The following is a 22,226-nucleotide window of genomic DNA, read 5'->3' on the forward strand; positions in this document are numbered from 1 at the left end:
TTGTTGTAAATGACATAATACCTTTATTTTACTTATTTATTTTATGTGGTGCTGAGGATTGAACCCAGTGCCTCACACATGCTAGGCAAGCACTCTACCACTGAGCCACAACGCCATCCCAGAGAAAAGAAATCTGATTCAGACACAAACCCAAAATAGAGTGGCCATACCCTAACTCAGACAGTTCATAACTCCACATGCTGGGCACAGGATTACACACAGATCAGAAGTACAGCCCTCTGGAGATACACTCCTAAATAGACAATATTCCCACCTGAGAATACTGGTGGTCCCCTCGATTTTTTTTTTTTTTTGTAACAGGAATTGAACCCAGGGGTGCTTAACCACTGAGTCACATCCACAGTCCTTTTTATTATTATTTTGATATAAGTTCTCACTAAGTTGCTGAGGACCTCATTAAGTTGCTGAGGTGGGCCTTGAACTTGCAATCTACCTGTCTCAGCCTCCAGAATCCCTGGGATTACAGGCATACAACCCCAGACCTGGTTCCCTCAACACTTTTGGATGAGTGGTTTTTCTATGTTATCGAGAAGGAACCCCTCACACACACACAACTTAAAGGTTGGTTTTGCTTTCAAGGCTTTGCAGTTTCTTGTTTTGTTTTGCCGTAGTGGGCATGGAACGCAGGGCCTCATGAAGCACATGTTCTACCACTGAGCTATACCTCCAACCCCTCAAGACCCTAAGTTTTATGTCAGAGTCTTTGTACTGGCACCACCTACTTCTGTCCTAACCAATGGTCAGTCCTTAGTCTGCACCCTCCCATTCTTGCTCCTTGATCTCTGGGCACTGAGCCAGAGGGTTGTCTTGGAGGTGCCAGGGCAGGAACGCCTACCCTGCCATGCTGAGCTGTCTGCCCTCCAGACTGCCAGCCAGGATGTGGAGCAGAACTTCAGAAAATCAGGTGAATGTGGTGGGCTCTGGGGTCCTAGGGCATGGCTGTTGACATTCAGGCAGGCTGGGGATCTCCCAGCCTGGGTCTGCTCATCTGCTTCTTTTCTCTGTGACCTCCCCTGCTGTCCCATCCTCCATTTCCCCATCCTTTTCTCTTGCTTCCTCTTTCAAAGACAAGCAGAGGGCAGCAGAGGCCCATGGAAAGGCCCTGCTCCAACCCACAGAGGATCCAAGAGACATGTCTGCAAGACAGAAAGGTAGAGGGTTGGCTGCTCCATCTGGGTGGCTCAGGGGAAGCCAAGTCAGTGTCAACGATAGGTGGAGAAACCCAAAGGTGACTCATGGAGGGTGTCCCAGACTGTTATGATAGAGCCATATCAGGAAGGACAAGGGAACAAAGCAATGACCTTGAGGTTTGCTAGAAGATTCGAAGACCTCTAACAGCCTGAAGAGGACATTGAAGAAGACTGCAAGACTCTAAGGAAGAGAAAAATCCTTTCCTGTGGAGGAGAATAAAAGGGAGGGCATTGTAGTCTGAGCATTTTTACTATACCTATTTATAGAGCTGTTGTGAGAAGTAAAATGGATTCTACTTTTCTCTTTCTTTCTTTCTTTCTTTCTTTCTTTCTTTCTTTCTTTCTTTCTTTCTTTCTTTCTTTTCTTTCTTTCTTTCCTTTCTTCCTTTCCAGTACTGGGAATGGAATCCAGGACCTCACACAGGTAACACAAGTGCTTTGTCACTGAGCCATATCCCCGTTCCCAAATTCTTTTTATTTGAGTACTAGGGATGGAACTTAGGGTCTTACACATATTAGGCAAGTGCTCTACCACTGAACTATATCTCTGCCTCCCTCTGTATTTTTTTTTTTTTTTTTTTTTTGGTATTAGGAATTGAACCCAGGGGTACTGAGCTACATCTCCATTCCTTTTTATTTTGAGACATGGCCTCGCTAAGTTGCTGAGGTTGGCTTTGAACTTGCCATCCTCCTGCCTCGTCCTCCTAAGTCTCAGGGTTTATAGGTGTGTTCCACCAGTCCTGACCCATATTCTTTCTTTTATTTTATTTTACTTTTTTTTTTTGGAGGGGGGGTACTGGGAATTGAACCCAGGGGCTCTTGACCACTGAGCCACATCTCCAGCCCTTTTTATTTTTCATTTTGAGACAGGGTCTCACTGAGTTATTTAGGGCCTTGCTAAGTTGCTGAGGCTGGCTTTGAATTCTTGATCCTCCTGCCTCAGTCTCCCAAACTGCTGGGATTACAGTGTGTGCCACTGCCACCCAAATCCCATATTCTTGTTTTATTTTGTTGTTGTTGTTTTGTTTTGTTTTTTGGGGTTTTTTTTAGTTGTTAATGGACCTTTGTTTTATTTATTTCTATGGGGTGCTGAGAATCAAACCCAGGGCTTCACACATGCTACGCAAGTGCTATACCACTAAACCACAATGCCAGCCCTCCCATATTCTTTTTGATAATTGTTTAAAACAGGGGTCAGCACACAGTACACCTTATAAGATTACCATGTCTTGATCTTCTGTTTTTCTGTTTGTTCCTTTGTTCTGATTTGGTTTTTGGTCCTGAGGATAGAACCCAGGGTCTCACACATACTAGGCAAACTTTCCAGTGAGTTACACCCTCAGTCTTCATTGTCTTTTTATAAAAGCAAGTTCCAAGGCTGGAGTTGCGGCTCAGTGGTAGAGCACTTGCCTAGCACATGTGAGGCACTGGGTTCCATCCTTAGCACCACATAAAAATAAAACAAAGGCATTCTGTTCATCTACAACCACAAAAATAATGTATTTTAAAAAAGCAAGCTCCATCGCCTCACCTCGGAGCCTGCACATAATCTGACCCCTGCCTCCTCCTGCGGCTCATCTCTCACTCACTCTAGGATTCTAGGCTACACTGGCTTTCTTCCTGCTCCTTCTTAAATTTCCAAGGCTGGAGCTCTGAGTCTACCAAGTAGGATCTGGAGAGTGAATCTGAGCCAGCAGGGTACTGAATAATGTGAGAAATTGGTAGATTTTATTCCCATAGACTATCAAAATATGGGGGATGAAGGTAAATCAGTATTTAGGGGTGAAACCTATAACTCTAAACACAGAGATCAGAAAAGTAGAAAAGTTGAAGTGAATGACCTGCATTCCCCTATCACTCCTGGCTGGAAAACGAACAGCACATTGAACCCTGAGGAAGAAGGAAGGAAAGCCTAAAGATAAGAGCAGAATCTGGTGAAGTAGAAAGCAAACTAGAAAAAAATTGATACACTAGAAAAAAATTGATAGAAAGTTGAAAGTTGGTTCTTTGAACATATTAGTAATTTTTGTTTGAATCTGTTTGAGAAATATGAATTATCCATATCAAAAAAGTAAATGGGACACTCTAAAAGATTCTACAGACACTGAAGGTTTAATAAGACTTTTTGAAAATGTAACTTTATTTTCAATGGAGTCCAAATGTCAGTCACTTACTTCTTGCACTGCTTCTGTGTTCATATGGATCCTCTGTATTTATGAGGAAAGAAGAACTCAGCAACTTTGCTAATGCCTCCTCCACTTATGAAATAGAACTGCACAGGATGTTTTAGCTGGGGCTCAGTGAAATCAATTGTTTCAAATGTACTGGTTTGAATGGAATTAAACACGGTGGAATGGAACACAATAAAATAGTGTCAAGTAGAATTGAAAGGAACCGAATCGAATCCGATAGAACAGAATGGAATGGAAGAGAATGAAATGGAATTGAATAAAAAAAGAAGGGAAGAGAAAAGAAAGAATATCAGTCAGGTTTTGTATCAAGAACTGGAAATAGGGCTGGGGTTGTGGCTCAGTGGTAGAGCACTTGCCTAGCAAGTGTGAGACACTGAGTTCGATTCTCAGCACCACATATAAATAAATAAATAAATAAATAAATAAATAAATAAATAAAGTAAAGGTCCATCAATGACTAAAAAAATACTTAAAAAAGAACTGGAAATCATTGTTGTAGTAGATATTCATTCATTGAAGAAACATTGAACTATTTGGGAAACAATGGGAACAAAGCCCCTACTCATATTATAGGTAGGAAGACAGATATTAGTATGTGCAAATGTCTCAAGGCTAAAGGTACAAGGATGATCCTTATGAGGAATAGGCAAAGACTTGGAGTTCAAGAGCAATGTATGGGGCTGGAGAAGTAACTCAGTATATAGCACTTGCCTAATATAAACAAGTCCCTAGGTTCCATCCCCAGCATGGAAAAAAAAGCGATGAATGAAACTGTAGAGATTGGGGGTTATGGTAATAAAGGTGGATTATTTTCCTTTCTTTCTTTTTCTTTTTTTCTTTTCTTGTGTGTGTGTGTGTGTGTGTGTGTGTGTGTGTGTGTGTGGTACTAGGGATTGAACCCAGGGCCTAGCATGCTTGGCAAGTGTTCTACCACTGACCTACACTTCAGACTCTAAGTCTGTTCTTTTAAACACTATATTACTTGTATTGCCAGACCACAGGCACATTATAATCCTATAGTAGATGTAATGTAATTAAACAAATTTACTAAAGAATGCAAGTCAAGAGAAGGATCTGGAGAGAAGTGGAGAGGGAAAGAAGTGGGCCTGGGCACTGGCTCTATAAATACGCATGATCAGAAAGTTTTATCTCATCTGAGAGGCACCCTTCTTGTCCTGCCTTCTGTGATCACAGCTGCAGAGTGGGAAAGGAGGTGGCTAGGAAAAATTGCCAATGGATGGCTTGTACTCAGTGTCGGACCTCTTTTGTGTGTTGTCATTTCTTGGAAAAAAGATGAATTCCAACTTGGGGAAAAACAAGGGAGAGTTTGGCTTTAGTCTCCTCCCCTAATTTGCCCTTATGTTCATCTGGAAAGAGAAAGAGAACAAGAAAAGAGTGAAGGGGCTAGGGTTGTGGTAGAGCACTTGCCTAGCATGTGTGAGGCACTGGGTTTGATCCTCAGCACCGCACATAAATAAATAAAATAAAGGCACACTGTCTACCTACAACTACAAAAATAAAAAATAAATAAAGGAAAGAATGAAGACTGGGTATGACAGACAGACCCTTATAATCCATGCATGGGAAATAAGACTCTACTGACATTTTCCTTTAGGATTTTCCCTTAGAAATTGGGTTGAAAGTGATGGGGGAAAGAGAAGGAAACATGGGAGTGTTCAGAGGCATTGTGATTTCACCTCACATTTTTTTACCTTTTAGTCATGGAAGGACAGCAGACAGATCCCTTCCCAGTGTCTTATCCATAGACTTGACCACATTGTGATGACAGTGAAGAGCATCGAAGATACCACCATGTTCTATTCCAAGATCTTGGGCATGGAGGTCATCACTTTCAAGGTAGCCATTTTCCCAAACGTCAAATTGCAGGTGGATTAAACTTTAATGATTACACTTTAACACACAATTTAAGGGCTGGGGGTGTAGCTAAGAGGTAGAATGTTTGCCCACCATGTGCAAGACTCTGGGTTCCATCCCCAGCACCACAAAAAAAGGAGGGGGTAAAATTTAGCTTAACTTCAAAAACAAAATCACAGGAAATATTAAGCAAAGATAAAAGGATCAATGGAGGAAACTCTAAAGTTTGAATAGGGGAATTTCCAGAAAATGGAGAAAAAAATAGGGGAGGAAATTATCATATAAATAAGGTATGATTTATGTATAATTATAATGAACTGATTTTTTAAAAGTGGAGCAAATAATGTGCTGGCCTGGGTGCACGCCTGTAATTCCATCTACTGGGGAGGCTAAGGCAGGAGGATAAAAAGTTCAAAGCCAGCCTCAGCAACTTAGCAAGACCCTGTCTCAAAAAAAAAAAAAAAAGAAAGAAAGAAAAGAAATTAAAAACTGATGATGTGGATCTATGGTTAAGTACCTCTGTTACCAAAAAAAGAAAAAGAAAAAGAAAATAATAGTAAAGGAAAAGGAAAGAGAAAGAGAAAGAAAAGAACAAAGAATAATGCAAGAGAACATTGCGGTCTTTATATACAAAGTGTTAAGTAAGTATCCAGCACATCAACATTAGATACATCTTGATAGAATTGTAGAACGTCAAATTGCAAAAATGTAGATCCTAAGAGCGTTGTAAGAGATTAAAAAGTAATTCATCTAAAAAGGAAAAAGAAACATTCAAATATCCAATTTCCTGAGTCATACCAGAGACCAGAAGATAATAAAAGGAAGACACCTTAAAGATTCTGGGAAAGGGGCTGTGGTTGTGGCTCAGTGGTAGAGTGCTTGCCTAGCATGTGTGAGGTACTGGGATCAATCCTCAGCACCACATATAACTAAATTGAAAAAATAAAGGTACTGTGTCCATCTACAACTGAAAAAAAATGTAGGGTTGTTTACTCCTATTAAAAATTTTTTTAAAAAGATTCTGGGGAAAATTATTCAATCCTGGAATTCTATGTCCAACCAAACTGTTAACCAAAGTATAGAATAAAGCATTCTTAGACATAAAATGTCTCAGAAAATCTGCCCATTAGGAGCCTGGGGCTCAGTGGTGGGACTCAGTGGTAGAGCTCTTGCCTAGCACTCACAGGGCCCTGAGCTCCATCCTCAGCACAGAAAAACAAACAAAATGAGTGATTAAGTTGGGAATAAGGAAGACATGGAAATCAAGTTATGGTGGTTCCCAAGAGGAAGATCCCAGAAAGATACTTAGAAAACCATCAGTCCTGTTCTGAACAGAACAAAGAAAGGTTCAAGAACAAGAGATTGAAGGGGGAAATGGAGGTTTCTAGAGATGAATATGATCCTGAGAATGTGTGAAAACTTTAGAAGTGGTAAATGCAGATAAAGGCTTCAGCAGGTGAATGGATAAACTGAGGTATGTCCAGATAAGGAAATATCATGCAGTTATAAAGAACTGGGCAATATGGTGCACACCTGTAATCCCAGCAACTCAGGAGACTGAGACAGGAGGATCACAAGTTCAGCAACTGAGTGAGACCCTGTCTCAAAATAAAAAATAAATAAGGGGCTGGGGTTGTGGCCCAGTGGCAGAGAACTGGCCTAGCATGTGTGAAGCACTGGGTTTGATTCTCAGCACCACATATAAATAAATAAATAAATAAATAAAATGAAGGTCTATCAACAACTAAAAAAATATTTAAAATACATAAATAGATAAATAAAAGGGCTTGCAATGTAGCTCAGTGGTAGAGGACTCACCTAACAACTGTAAGGCCTTGGGTTCAAGTTTCAATACCACAAAAAATATATTTGCATCTATATATCATGCTGGGCTGTGGATGTAGCTCAGTGGTACGGTGCTCACCTAGCAAGTTCAAGGCTCTGGGCTCGTTTCCTGGTACCACACACAAAATAAATGCTGAGTGCAAAATGTAGAAATAGAATAAGGCCTTACAGCATGGTACCATTTATAATACCCACACAAAACAATAATACACATTTTTTCAGGCAAGGTGTGGAACCACATCCCCAGTCCAATGGTAATGCACTTCTTACAATAACTTATGGAAATGAAAGGATGTACATCAAACACCTTTATAATTATTGCCTAAAGTAGAGACAGGACACTCATACCAAAACACAGTCAGAAATAAATAAAGAAGAGACAGGAATAGAGAATGGAGAAAAAATGCATTAATTAAATGAGATGGGCTTTGCATGGGCCAGTGATGACAATGGCATATATTATGCCTCAACTCCCTGTACTCAAAACACATTGGAGTGAAATTTCAGAACATCTAGGGTCAATAAAATCCTACAAGTTTCAGGAGTGGAAAATGACCAAAGAATGAAAAATGGAATAACATCAGACCTCTTATCAGCAACACCCAATTCAGGGAAGAAAATGAAGCAACATATTTAAAAGGCTGTGGGAAAATGACCTCGACTTAGAATTGTGTACTGGGATGAATTATCGTTCAGTTGTAAAAGTGAAATATAGTCATTTTCTGATAGAATGTATGTGGGATCAAACATAATGATAAAAAAGAAAGAGAAATGGCAGATGCTGAGAAGGTACAAGAGAGGAAGGAGACATGAAGAAGACTGTAGAGTGATGTGGGTTATCTATCGAAAAATAAACATAATCCTTAGCACTACAAAAAATAATACCAAATCAGACAACTGGGTTATTTAAAAATTATAAAGGAGGGCTGGGGTTGTGGCTCAGTGGTAGAGTGCTTGCCTAGCACATGTGAGGCACTGGGTTCGATCCTCAGCACCACATATAAATAAATAAATTAATTAATTAAATAAAGGTATTGTGTCCATCTACAACTAAAAATAAAATTATATATATATATATATATATATATAAAGAAATCAAAAGAGAAATTAAAAATCATGATAGAATTATTTTGGGAGGGATAGTAATGCATATGAGCTAAATTATCATTTATCATAGCAGAGAAATGATAGGAAATATCTAAAGTCACTAAATCAAGAAATAGTAGTTCTCAAGAAACTGAAGCAGGAGGATTGCAAGTTCAAAGCCAGCCTCTGCATTTTAGTGAGGTCTTAAGCAACTTAGCAAGACCCTATCTCAAAATACAAAAATAAAAAATAAAATAAAATAAATAAAAAGGGCTGGGGCTTCAGTTCAGTGGTTAAGTGCCTCTGGGTTTGATCCCTGGTACCAAAAAAAAAAAAAAAAAAACACAAATATATATAAATATATATATAATATATAAGATATATAATATTGTATATAACATAATATTATATCTAATATATAATATATATTAGTGCATTGGTTATATATAATATATATTAGAGCATTGGTTAGGAATTTTGTTTGGAGGTGCATAGGAGAAAACTCAACTAACTTAAGGTTAAATTTGAAAGTTTACTTTTTCTTTCATTGAACAAGCAGTCAGGGGCAGGCAGTCAGAGCTTGGGCAGTGGCTGGGAAGGAGGAAATGAACGGGCACAAAAGTGCCAGCTCAATGGGGCAGGAAGGTTCCCAGAAGCCCCACCCACAACCATCTCATGACCCAGTCTAGCTAACATGGTCTCCCTTACATGATGACCTCTCATCCAGCAAGGAATGCTGGGAAATGTAGGGTTTGTTTGTTTGTTTGTTTGTTTTGAAACCCAGCACACACTGATTTTATTAGAATTTGGATTTTGTTTATTGAAAAAAAAAAAAAAAAGGAGGACAACTTGGGAGACTGGATCCTTGAGAAGGATCACTTGAGCCCAGGAATTCAGGGCTAGCCTGGACAACAGAATGAGACCCTGACTCTTTCTTAAAAAAAGAAAACTCACCTGCCCTTAATCCTAGCTACTCGAAAAGCTTAGGAGGAGGATTCCAAGTTTGATTTTAGCCTGGGAAACTTAATGAGATCCTGTCTCAACAATAAGAAGGGCTGGTGCCAAGTGTGGTGACTCATTTTTCTAATCCCAGAGACTCAGAGGCTGAGGCAGGAGGATCACAAGTTTGAGGCTAGCCTCAGCAATTTAGGGAAACCCTCAGTAACTTAGTGAGACCCTGTCTAAAAATAAAAAAATTAGAAAGGGCTGGGGATGTAGATCATTGGTACAACTCTTGCCTAGCATGTGCCAGGCTCTAGGTTCAATACCCAGTACAGAAAAAAAGATGGGAATGTGTATTGGGTAGACAAACTGCTATTTCTGCCATGGGTGGTATAAACATATTACTTAGATATATGGAAATAATTTCAGAAGAAACAAACACAAAAAATATGCATGCATATTAGCAGTTGCCTCTAGGGATGAGACTGGGATGGTGTAAGGGGATGTTGTTTAGTTAGCCCTATTTTACTTTCTTTTAAACTTCCTTGGGGTGAGGGTGGGACTTTAGTCCCCACTCATCTTGAAGGTTTAGTTTTCTTTCTTTCATTCTTTTTTCATTTTCTTTCTTGGTGCTGGGGATTGAACCCCCACATGCTAGGCAAGGGCTCTATAACTGAACTACATCCCCAGTCCTTTATTATTTTTTACTTTGAGGCAGGGTCTCACTAAGTTGCTAAGGCTGGCCTCAAACCTGTGGTCCTCCTGCCTCAGCCTCCTGAATAGCTGGGATTACAGGTGTGTGCCACTACACCAGATTGGGAACTTTAGTTTTAGTTTGTTTTCTCTCCTTCAAATAGGGAGACCGGAAAGCATTGTGTTTTGGAGACCAGAAATTTAACCTCCATGAGGTGGGAAAGGAATTTGAACCCAAAGCTGCTCATCCAGTTCCAGGCTCCCTGGACTTATGTCTGATCACAGAGGTGCCTTTGGAGGAGATGATCCAGCACCTCAAGGTGAGTGGGCCTTCATTCTTTTTGAGAAAACCACTGCAGATGCCATGAAAATAGAAGCTTGATGCAGGGAGGTCTTCTTCAAACCTCAAACATGACCAGTTTCATCATATCCACCTAATACCTCTACACAATCACCCACTCATTTTGATTGACATCATTGTTTCATGTAACCAGATGGGCTTAAAAATGAAACTTCATATTACCATTGTTGAAAAAAAATATATATATATATGGGACTGGGGTTGTAGCTCAGTGATGGAGTGCTTGCCTAGCATGTGTGAGGCACTGGGTTCGATCCTCAGCACCACATAAAAATAAATAAAATGAAGGTATTGTGTCCATAGACAACTAAAAAATTTAAAGATATATATATCTGAGTTATTTTACATAAACACATTTATATAAAAAGAAAATGTTCTACCAACTATATGAAGCATTCATTATATATAGATATAAAGGGAAAGTAACTATAAAAGCCAACAGCTATAGGGCTGGGGGTGTGGCACAGTGGCAAGACATTTGCCTAGCCCACAGGAGGCCCTGACTTCCATCCCCAACACTGAGAGAGAGAGAGAGAGAGAGAGAGAGAGAGAGAGAGAGAGAGAGAGAGAGAAGAGGAGAGAAGAGGGGAGGGGAGAGGAGAGGAGAGGGAGAGGAGAGGAGACACTGGCTCAGACTGCCTAGTTTGAATTCTGGCTCTGTTACTTAGTACATCATACTAGATACTTTTTTTTTATTTTGGTACTTGGGATTGAACCCAGGGGTAGGTACTTTACCACTGAACTATACCCTCAGTTGTTTTTCTTTTCTTCTTTTCTTTTTACTTTGAGACATGGTCTCAATAAGTTGCCCAGGTTGGCCTCAAACTTATGTTACTCCTGCCTCAGCCTCCTGAGTTGCCGAAATTACAGACATGTGCCACCACTCCCAGCCATAATAGATACTATTATTATCCCCATTTTACAGATGAGAAAACTAGCATACAGGTAATTAGTTACTCTGCCCAAGGTCATATAGCTTGACAGGTTTAATGAGTGGAGATTGGCAGGAAATGAGATCAGAAAGATACTGAGGTGTTCTAGATGCTTCTGAGGTAGTATTAGGAATTGAATTTTGGTTTCACACATTGACTATGACATATGACTGTTGTCTTCTCTTCCCACTTTAGGCTTGTGATGTCCCTATTGAGGAGGGTCCAGTCCCCAGAACAGGAGCAAAGGGGCCTATTATGTCCATCTACTTCCGAGACCCAGACAGAAATCTAATTGAGGTGTCCAACTATGTCTCCTCATGAGTGAGCCTGGTCCTCAGCCCTTCTGTTCCTGTCAGTGTCACCCTCTCCCTTCCTTCCTGAAAACCCTTGCCCAGGCCCAGAGACCTTCATGGACTGAGGACTTCAACAGTTCACACATCCTGTTGAGGGCATGTGAGATAGGTTTGAGACCAACCTACATGTCTGGATGATCTCCATTCAAGCTGTGCCAAAAAACGGATAATCCACCATAGTGACCTCTTTGTTCTTTTTGTCTCAGCACTTCACCTGGGGCTTGTCTAGGATATGAGTCCTCTGAACTCTTTAGAGGTCCATGACTGGTTGTGACCAAATCCAGCTCATCTTCCAGGGATTCAACACCTCTGATGGGTTTCTACTTGTCTGTGCTCCATCCTTCCTCCTTATCTGACTTGCCTCATTCCTCCAGCTTCTCATTTCCCTTCACCCTATGGGCCTCAATGAACCTCAGGATCTGTACAATTCCTATGGACTCTTCCAGGACCAGCCCAGATAATGCCACCTCCTCCTGCAGAGCCTTCTCTGGTCTCATTCCCAGGGCTTCTAGCACTTTCTCCCTTATTGAGGCTTAGCTGCTGAGTATATGGGATAAGGTCAAGTTTCTTCTGTTTCTGTCCCCCCTACCACTGCCACACATTTCACTCAATCAGTCAACTAAAACACATATATTGAGCACCTACTGTGTTGTGGGCCCTGTCCTAGGCATTGGAGAGATGGTGTTGAACAAAAAGGATAAGTATATCTATGCTTGTAGCACTGCCACTCTAGTGGGAAAGATAAAAAATAAGTAAAATTAAAAGGGTGTTGGGGGCTAGGGTTGTGACTCAGTGGTAGAGCACTTGTCTAGCATGTGTGAGGCACTGGGTTCGATTCTCACAACACATATAAATAAATAAATAAAGGTTCATCAAAAACTAAAAAAATATTGTTTAAATAAAAGGTGTTGGCAGCCAGGTGTGGTGGTACATGCCTGTAATGTCAGTAGCTCAGGAGGCTGAGGCATGAGGTGTGAGTTCAAAGCCAGCCCCAGCAACCTAGTGAGGCCCAAAGCAATTCAGTGAGACCCTGTCTCTAATAAAATATAAAATAGGGCTGGGGATGTGGCTAGTGGTTGAGTGCCCCTGAGTTCATTCAATACCCAGTATCCCCCCCAAAAAATAAGGTGTTGAGAAGGGAGAAATAGAGAAAGGATGGTTACTGGGTATAGGGGTGCAGTTATATAAGAGGAATAACTTCTAAGTTTCTGTAGCACAGTAAGATAACTATGTTTGGCAACAATTAATTGAATGTTTCAAAATAGCTAGTAGAGGGGATTTTGAATGTTCTCAACATAAAGAAATAATATATGTCTGGGGCTCTAGACATGCCAATTGCCCTAATCTGATCATTACACATTGTATACATGTTGTGAAATGTCACACCATACCTCATTAATATATATATAATTATTCTGTCAATTTCTAAGACATTATTAGTTAATTAAAAAGAAAGAGGAAAAATAACTAAAATATTAAATATATCAGAGACTGGTACTTTGGAGAAAAAGAAAACATGGAGGTTAGCAGTATAGTTCAGTGGTAGAGTGAATGTCGAGCACATACAAGGTCCTGGGTTTGTTTCTCTAGCTCTAAAAGAAAACACAGAAAAGAGGGAATGCTGATAAACATTGCTGGAGCAGTTTATAATGTTTAATGGGACTGTCCAGGAAAGCCTGACTGAAAAGGTATTTGAGCATAGACCTGAAAACTTGAGGGATAAGCCACACAGGTAGTAGGAGGAAGAATGCTCGAGTCTGAACAGGCAGTACAAAGGCCCTGAGGCAGGAATGTATATAGTGTGTGCATGTGAGAAACAGCTAGAAAGGGGTACAGTGGGAGGAATAAGGAGTAGGGTCTCATGGACCAACGTGAGGAGTTTGGCTTTTATTGTGAGTGAGTGGAGCCGCAGGAGGGTCATGAGCAGAGGGAAGTTATCTGATCCAGGTTTAACAGACTCCTGCTGCTGCTGCATAAAACTGGACTGTCAGGGAAGGGCAGAGACGGGGGTGCCCCAAAGGAGGAGGCCACTGCCACAAAGGTGGCAGAGAAGGTGAAAACAAAGGTGGTTAGATTCTGGCAGTATTTTGCAGATAGGGACTGGATGAGTTCATCAAGCACAATGTCAGCTAGAAAAGCCTGAGGACATTTAGAGGTTCAAAACAAGATGCGGTTCAGGCAAGGAGGAAGAGGAAGTGTACAGATGGATTCCTGAGTGAATATGTGATGGATAAAAGAACATGTATGAGAGTCTCTTGAAGTAAAGAGGCCCCCAATCTTGTGAACTCTGGTTTCTAAATACTCTCCATCTGGACCCTATGAGTGAACCCCAAGGGAACCCCAAAAATGATGTTAAGAAAGGAAGTGGGAGAATGGGAGCTTTGATATATAAAGGACTTTGCCAAAATCTGTAGCAAGTTTCCCATCCAATTTTAAAAGACAGCTTGCCTTGGATCCAGAAATTAAAAGCCTAGAAATAGATAATTTATGGAAGGAAGCAAGAAGGAAGAAAGGGCAAGAGAAGAGAGGGAGGAAGGGGAGAATGGGCAGATGGGTCCGATTGATGAATGGATGGGTGGAGAAACAGATGGCTAGATGGGTAGAGATGAGTACTGTTAGTCAGCTTTCCATCACTGTAATAAATACCTGAGATAAATCAGGTATTAAAAGGAGGAAAGATTTATTGTGGATCACAGTTTCAGACCATGGTCACTTGTCCTGGTTGCTTTGGGTCTGTGGCAGCATAGTACATTATGGCAGAAGCATGTGGTAGAAGAAGATTGTTCACCTCATGATTGCTGGGAAGCAAAAGACAGAGAGGAAGGGGCCAGGGTCCCAATATCCCCTTCAAGGGCAGGCCCCCAATGACCACTAGGCCTCACCTCCTAAAGATTCCACAACCTTCAAATACTCCCAGGTGTTCAAAGTTTGGTTGTGGGGGCTGGAGTTGTGGCTCAGTGGTAGAGCACTTGCCTGGCATGTGTGAATCCTGGGTTTGATACTCAGCACCACATAAAAATAAAATTTTAAAAATCCATTGACAACTAAAAAAATATTTAAAAAAAAAAGCTTGGTTGCTTTTAGGCCTGGTGCAGTGGTGCATGCATGTAATCCCAGCAGCTTGGGAGGCTGAGGCAGGAGGATCATGAGTTCAAAGCCAGTCTCTGCAACTTTGCAAGACCCTAAGTAACTCAATGAGACCCTGTCTCTAATTAAAATATAAAAAAGGGGTGGGGATGTGGCTCAGTGGTTAAACACCCCTAGGTTCAATCCCTGGTACCAAAAACAAAAGTTTGTTCCTTTTAACTTTGGGGGACACTCCAGATACAAACTATAAAAAATGGATTAAATGAACTCTGGTATAATAAGTCAATGAACTATTACTTAGCAATAAAATAGAATGAGCTTAAGAGGCCAACATTATTCTGATTAGAAAATCAAAGACATAAATATTAAACTATAGACTAGTATTTCTTTTGAATATAGATGTAAAATCCTCAACAATTACAAATAAATAGAATCCAGTAGCATATAGAAAAGATCATACACCATCATCAAATGGAACTTATCCCATAAAAGCAAGGTTGGGTCACCATATTAATAGAATAAAGGACAAACAGCACATGACAAAAAACCCTTCATGATATAAACACATTCAACAAACCAGAAATAGAAGAGAACTTCCTCAACATGATAAAGTGTATCTACAAAAAACCCACAGCTAACATCACACTCAATGATGAAAGACTGGAACCTTCCCCTGAAGATCAGGAACAGCACAAGGAGGTTCCTGCTCACCACTTCTATTCAACATTGAACTGGAGGTTCTAGCCAGGGCAATTAGGCAAGAAAAATCAAAGACATTCAGATTAGAAAAGAAGAAATAAAACTATCTCTATTTGCAGAGGACATGATTTTGTACTTAGAAAATCTTAAGGAATGTACCACAAAACCAGTAGAACTCCATTAGTATTTAAGCCCAGCAAGGCTGCAGGATTCAAGATTTTGTATGATACAAGATCATACAAAATTTAATCCTAATATGGACTTGGCAGAGAGCACCTATGATCCCAGGGAGTCTGAGGCAGGAGGATCACAAGTTTCAAGTCAGCTCGGCAAATTAGGCCCTAAACAAACTAGTGAGATCCTGCCTCTGAATTCAAAAAAAATCAAAAAAGTGCTGGGGATGTGGCTCAGTGGTTAAGTGCCCCTGGGTTCGATCCCTGGTACCAAAATAAATTAATAAGAGATATTATAGGATTGAGCATAATCTTATTCTTAGGTTCTATATTGCCTGAGCTAAATTTATAGCTTGTGGAAATTGAGAAAATTGTGAAGAGACAGGACAGATCTACGGTAAATAAAAAATATATAGGGGGAGGATGATTAATAGAGTAGAGGAGGAGGATCAGCAGGATGGAGAGGAAGGAATGAGGAAGTACTAGGAATTGAAATGGAGCAAACTTTGTTATATGCATTTATGAATATGTTAAAAAGAACCCCACTATCATGTATAAATATAAACACTAATAAAAACATTTGAAACCCACAAATATGCATAAAATTATGAAAAAAAATATAGTGGGATTGTGGTGTAGTAGTAGAGCGCTTGCCTAGCATGGCCCAGGTCCTGGGTTCAATTCCAATATCTCAAAAAAATAGTTGTGCTGTTTTAAGAAGGACTCCAAAAGAAGCATTCCAAAAATGGAGATGGAAACATAGTTGCAACCTGGGCATGGTGGCACCCAGTGGCTCAGGAGGCTGAGGCAGGAGGATCACAAGTCCAAGGCCAGCCTCAGCAACTTAGTAAAGCCCCAAGCAACTCAGTGAGACCGTGTCTCAAAATAAAATACAAAAAAGGGCTGGGGATGTGGCTCAGTGGTTCAGTGCCCCTGGGCTCGATACCTGGTACCAAAAACAAAACAAAACAAAACTCACACGCAGCAACCTAGTTGCAGCAAGATATAGGTAATTTAGTTAACAAGGAAAGTGATAGACCTCTTTCTGATGACAGGGTTTTTTTGTTTGTTTGTTTGTCTGTTTGTGGGAGAGGTGCTGGGGATGGAACCCAGAGCTTCACTACATGTGATAAAAATATTCTACCACTGAACTACATCCCAGCCCTTTTTCATTTTATTTTGACACAGAGTCTAAGTTGCCCAGCTGGCCTCAAATTTGTGATCCTCCTGCCTTAGCCTCCTGAGTGGCAAGGATTACAGATGTGTGCCACCATATCTAGCTAAGTGTAATATTCTGCTGTTCTCCATGTAATAATTTAGTAAAAATTCTTTAAAAATAAGGAATGGAGGCATGGAGTCCCACTGTGCCTCTAGTCCTTGCTACTGCAGAGTCTGAGGCAGGAGGATTGCTTGAGCTCAGGAGTTCAAGGGCAGCCTTGGCAACATAGTGAGACTCCTCTCGCAAAACAAAGCAAGCAAGGCAAAAAAGAAAAAAAAAGGAGAAGAAGAAGACAAAGAATGGTGAGACTTCTCATTTAGATTTATTACAAAGTGGTTTGGAGTTTGGTAAAGTCCTTCCAACTCTGCAAAGTACTTAGAAGTAAAGGCTAACTATCAACACACTTAAAGCCCAATCATGAGACTATGCTCAGCATACATTAATGTTGGTTTCTTTGTGCATGCCTGTAATTCCAACTGTTCAGGAGGTTGAGGCCAGAGGATCACAAGATCCTGGAGGTCAGTCTGGGAAATTTAGTGAGACACTGTGTCAAAATAAGATTTAAAAGGGCTGGGGTATAGTTCGGTGGTAAAGTGTTTGTCTAATTTGGGTGAGGTCCTGGATCTGATCCACATTTTAAAACATTACCCCTTGTAGATCCATGAAACAAAAAAATATCGAATTTGCAATGCAAATTGAAAATGAACAGAGGACATAAAAAACATCAGTCAGTGACTTGGTCAGATGAGTTTTTTCTTGTAAGAATATTTAATTTCTAGTGTGTTTTGTGTGGTATACAACTACAAACTAGTTAGATTTGGGAGTAGCTCAAAACGAAAGTTGCTAGCACAGAGTTCCATGAAATGCAATTAAACAGAAAAAATCAAATATGGAGGAAACAGTCCTGTAAAAAGCATTCCAATAGGAAAAGAACAACGCCAGTCACCCCGACTGAACCTCTTTTGTGTTTCAGACTTTAACTGTTGGGCACCTGAATTGCCTTCTTGGATTCCTAACTCCTGGTATTTAATAACTGTTTCTCTCTTCAGTACCTTTTTGTTTGTTTGCTTCAGGAAAACTTATATTTCAAAAAATACACAAAAGCAAAGGGAAGAATATCTAATCACCGAACAGAAGTAATACGTTGATAGGTGGGTGTATAACCTTCCAGGGATTTTTGTTCTGTTGTATTATGGTGCTGGGGATTGAACCCAGGACCTGGAACATGGTATGGAAGGCAGGTGCTCTACCACTGAGCTACATCCCCAGCCCTTTTAGTTTTTTGTATGTATATTTATACTTTTTCATTTTTTGTCAAAACTGAAGTCATTCTCTACCTACTATTTGTAACCAGCTTGTTTTGTAACAGGTCATTTTCCTGTGTCAATAATTACACACACACACACACATGTGTGTGTCAATTATTGTAAATTATAGTCATCCTACTATGCTATAGAACACTAGAGTTTATTCATCCTAACAGAGTTTTGGTACCCATTATCTGACATTTATCTCCCTACCCCTACCTTTCTCAGCCCCTCCTTTACATGTGTGTGTGTGTGCATGTGTGTGTGCATGGTTCTGGGTATTGAACCCAGGGCCCTCTACCACTGAGCTACATGCCCAGCCATTTTACAATTTTTTTTGAGATGGAATCTCACTAAGTTGCTTAGGCTGTCATTAAACTTGGAATCCTCCTGCCTCAGCCTCCCTAGCATCTGGTATTGAGATCAACTATTTTAGCTATTATACATGTTTAAGAAGATGGAAATGCCAATTACTCTGATTGGATCATTCCACATTGTGTACATGTATCAAATTATAATGCTCTATCCCACACATATGTACAATTATTATGCCTCAATTAAAAATAATTCTTAAAAAAGTGATCAACAGTTTGGTTCTGAGGTCAAACTATGAAACATTAGCCAGACTTTGGTTGATGTCTCTCTCAACGTCCATGATATTAAGGAGACGCAGGCTCCCCTGGTGGACTCCAGTTCTAAGGGATATAAATATTCAAATGCCATGGACTTGGACCACTCAGGAGCTCTAGAATCCCAAAAGATTCCAGGAGGGAGGGAACCAGTCAGTGAAGTCTGCTAGGAAGAGAAGACACTGGAGCCAGTCTGAAATGGAAGTCTGACAAAGAGCACATGGTGACCCGGACACCCACCCCCGCCCCCGCCCTTGGCTCCCCAAAGCCTGGCCTGGCCCTTGCTGATTCCCTTATCTGCCCGCTCCCAGCTGCCTCCCTGCTGGTTGAACTGTTGCCCGCAGACTTCTGGGCCTGTGCCCCCTCCACGGGGATGGGGGGAGGGAATGGGGTGAGGCCTGGTCTCAGAGCCACCCCACTCCCCACCCTTTACTTCCTTTCCTGAGCCCTTTGTCCTATCCAGGAATGAAAAAAAAAGTGGTGTGAGTGCAGCCTCAAACCCTTGTCTTACACATGCCTCCTGCCTGAACTTCCCAATGAGGACACATGACCCTACCTTGCCCCCAACCTTGCAACTTTTATATCTAACAATAACGATGATGAGAATTGCCATTTGCAGAGCACAGGATTTATGGCAGGGTAGTGGGGCAGGCCATGACCCAAGGGGTTACATTCAACATAGTGGGTGAGGATCTGCGATTATATCCATTCTCCAGGTGAAGCAACTGAAGTTTAGAGAGGGGCTTGCCCAGGAATCAGGCAGCAAGTTGGTCTGAAAGTTGAGACAAGAACCTCCAGCCGGGGCTGGGGAGATAGCTCAGTCAGTAGAGTGCTTGCCTTGCAAGCACAAGGCCCTGGGTTCGATCCCCAGCACCACCAAAAAAAAAAAAAAAAAAAAAAAAAAGAACCTCCAGCCGAGGACAAAAGCCTCATTTCTGTGCATCTAATTCCAGTCTGGAAGAAAGGGACAGTTATACACGTTCACACCACGAGGACCTGATGAGACTGGGGCAAAATTACGCCTGGAAAGCGTTTAGCATAGTGCTTGTGTCAGCGATTAAAACTACTCCTGTTATTCTACTCCTGCGAGTAAAATATTAGTATCAGAATTAGTGCTATCATTGTTATTATTCTTAAAATGAATTATAATTAGTTTTAGAATTAGTGTTAATAACAATATTACCATTAGATAAGAATTAATATTAGGTTAGTACTGTTACTATTTCTTTAAATTTTTTTAGTTATCAATGGACCTTTATTTATTTATATGCAGGGCTGAGAATCGAACCCAGTGCCTTATGCATGGCTAGACAAGCACTCTACCACCGAGCCACAACCCCAGCCCAGTACTGTTACTATTGACATTAGTATTAGAATCAATATTAGAATTGATATTACTATTGGAATACTATTACTAACATGTTACTATTGGTGTCAGCATGATATTAACATTAGAACTAGAATTAGTAACAATGTAAATTAGAAATGGTTAGAAAGGACCTAGTAGTATTCCTTGCATACAGTATGTTCTCAATAAGTAAATAAGAACATGTTTTAAGTCATTTAAAGTAAACTTTATTTTTTTACATTAAGATTTCATATTCAGCTGGGTGTGGTGGTACCAGCCTGTAATCCCAGCAGCTTGAGAAGCTGAGGCAGGAGGATTGAGAGTTCAAAGCCAGCCTCAGCAAAAGTGAGGTGCTAAGCAACTCAGTGAGACTCTGTCACCAAATAAAATATTAAAAAGGACTGGGGATGTGGCTCAGTGGTTAAGCACCTCTGAGTTCCATCCCTGGTACCAAAAAAAAAAAAAAAGATAAGAAATTTAATATTCAAATGAGTACTCAATAAGTAAATAAGAATATTTAACACTTATTGAGATTTGGGGTTTAAGTAAGTTAAAACCACTTAACGTGAATTGTTAAGTCACCTCAGCCTGGAGCATCTTACCCCCATTTAATGCACAAGGAATGAGCCCCAGAGAGAATGGTAACTGGTCCAAGTTCCCACCACTACCACCATCACCAGACCAACCAGTGGCTCAGGACTCTTAGAGGGAGGGTGGGCTGGCTCTGGTGTCCACATTCTGACACCTCATCGTAGGTGTTCTTTGTCCTTGTTTTCCTCCTTACTGTCCTCAGTAAGGGCTTGCACAGAGGCATCACACAGCAGTTCAACAAGTGAGAAACTATGGCCTTCTTTTCTCCTCAAACCTCCATGTAAGGACACAAACTCAGGGAGGTAAGATGAGAATGGTCAACTCTCTCTGGAGTGGGCTGGTGGACCAGCACTGGCCCAGGGAGGGAAGCAGACCCAACTGACCCAGGGCTCCATCCTTGCCCTCTACTCTCTGTGGACCTCAGTCTTCCTACCTGTAGAATGGGTGTCTAGGAGAGTTCTCTATCCTCCAGAGTTGAACACCTACTATGTGTGTCAGATTATTTAATATGGAGAATTTAATACATGGATCTGTCGATGTGAGTCACTGTGGATGTCATTGGTAATACTTGAGGGAGGTGGAGCAGGGCAGGAAGGTGGGGAATGGATTGCAAGGGCCAGTTGACCTACTAGGTGTCCCTAGAAGCAGGCTAAGGGTGGAGCCACATAGATCCACATCATTCCACATCCCCCTGTTCCACATGCCCCAGCAGGGCTTACCCGGACTGCCACCTGGGGTCTCAGACTCTGTCTCTGTGCCCCTCTCACCGTCTTTGTCCTTCTTCTCTGTTTCTCTACCTGTATCCTTGGTCTCTATCATTTTCAGGTTTTTGAGTTTACCTTCTGTCTACCCCTGCCTTTCATTCATTCTTTGCCTCTCTCTATATATCTGTATTTAACTGTCTCCGGCTCTCTCTGAATGTCTCTCCCTCTTCGTCTCCCTTTCTTTCTGTGCCCTCTCTCTGCCTTCTTCCACCTCTCTGTCTCTTCCTCTTTCTATTTATCTCCGTCACTCTGTCTCCTGGTTTCCATTTCTCTCTGTTTATCTCTGTTCCTCTCTCTGTCTCTCTACTTCTATGTCTCCCCATCTCTATCCCTTCCCTTACCCACCCTCTCCCATTACTGGAGGACTCACAGGGAACCAACCCTGGATGTCACTTCAGTTTCCCGCCTCCAAGGCAGTATGGCGGGCAAGAAGTTAAGGCCACTGTCTCTGGGAGTGCCCCCCCCCCCAACCCCAAGACAGCCTGTTACTGCTGCACCAACAGCCACAGTCGCCTCCATCTGATAAGACTTATCTGCTGCTCCAGGGCAGGCCAGAGCTGGCGTAAGCCCCAGGCGCTGAGTGAGTGTGCCCTTGCCTCCCGCCAGCCCTGTCCTAGCGCCACAGCCTCGGTCATCAAGTTATTCCATAGGCTCTGGCTCCAATCTTACCAAAGCTTTCTGAGCCTCATTCTTCTCACCTGCAAAATGGGTACAGTCACATCCCTCCTCTTCCCTGCAACCAGGAGGGCTCACATACATGGGGTCCAGCCCACATCTGGCCAAGCACACAGTAGGGACTTTCCTCACTGAAAAACCCAGTGGAGTCATGAAACCATCTCGTTTGTTTTTTATTTATCTTGGTTTTAGCCCACGTCACTTGGTCGGACACTGAAGTCCATAGTAGCCCAAGTTGAATGGG

General features: G+C 41.3%; 1 protein-coding gene across 1 annotated transcript; it reads left to right on the forward strand.

Moving 5' to 3' along the window:
• Positions 1 to 826: 826 nt before the first annotated feature.
• On the forward strand, positions 827 to 12,324 carry Glod5 (glyoxalase domain containing 5). The gene is made up of 4 exons (XM_047536926.1): positions 827 to 925; positions 5,123 to 5,260; positions 10,009 to 10,164; positions 11,333 to 12,324. Exons 1-4 carry the CDS (start codon positions 863 to 865, stop codon positions 11,456 to 11,458), a joined length of 483 nt encoding a protein of 160 aa, XP_047392882.1. The 5' UTR covers positions 827 to 862; the 3' UTR covers positions 11,459 to 12,324.
• The last annotated feature ends 9,902 nt before the right edge of the window (positions 12,325 to 22,226 follow it).

Source organism: Sciurus carolinensis, chromosome X (assembly GCF_902686445.1).
Source record: "Sciurus carolinensis chromosome X, mSciCar1.2, whole genome shotgun sequence".
NCBI classification, from domain to species: Eukaryota; Metazoa; Chordata; class Mammalia; order Rodentia; family Sciuridae; genus Sciurus; species Sciurus carolinensis.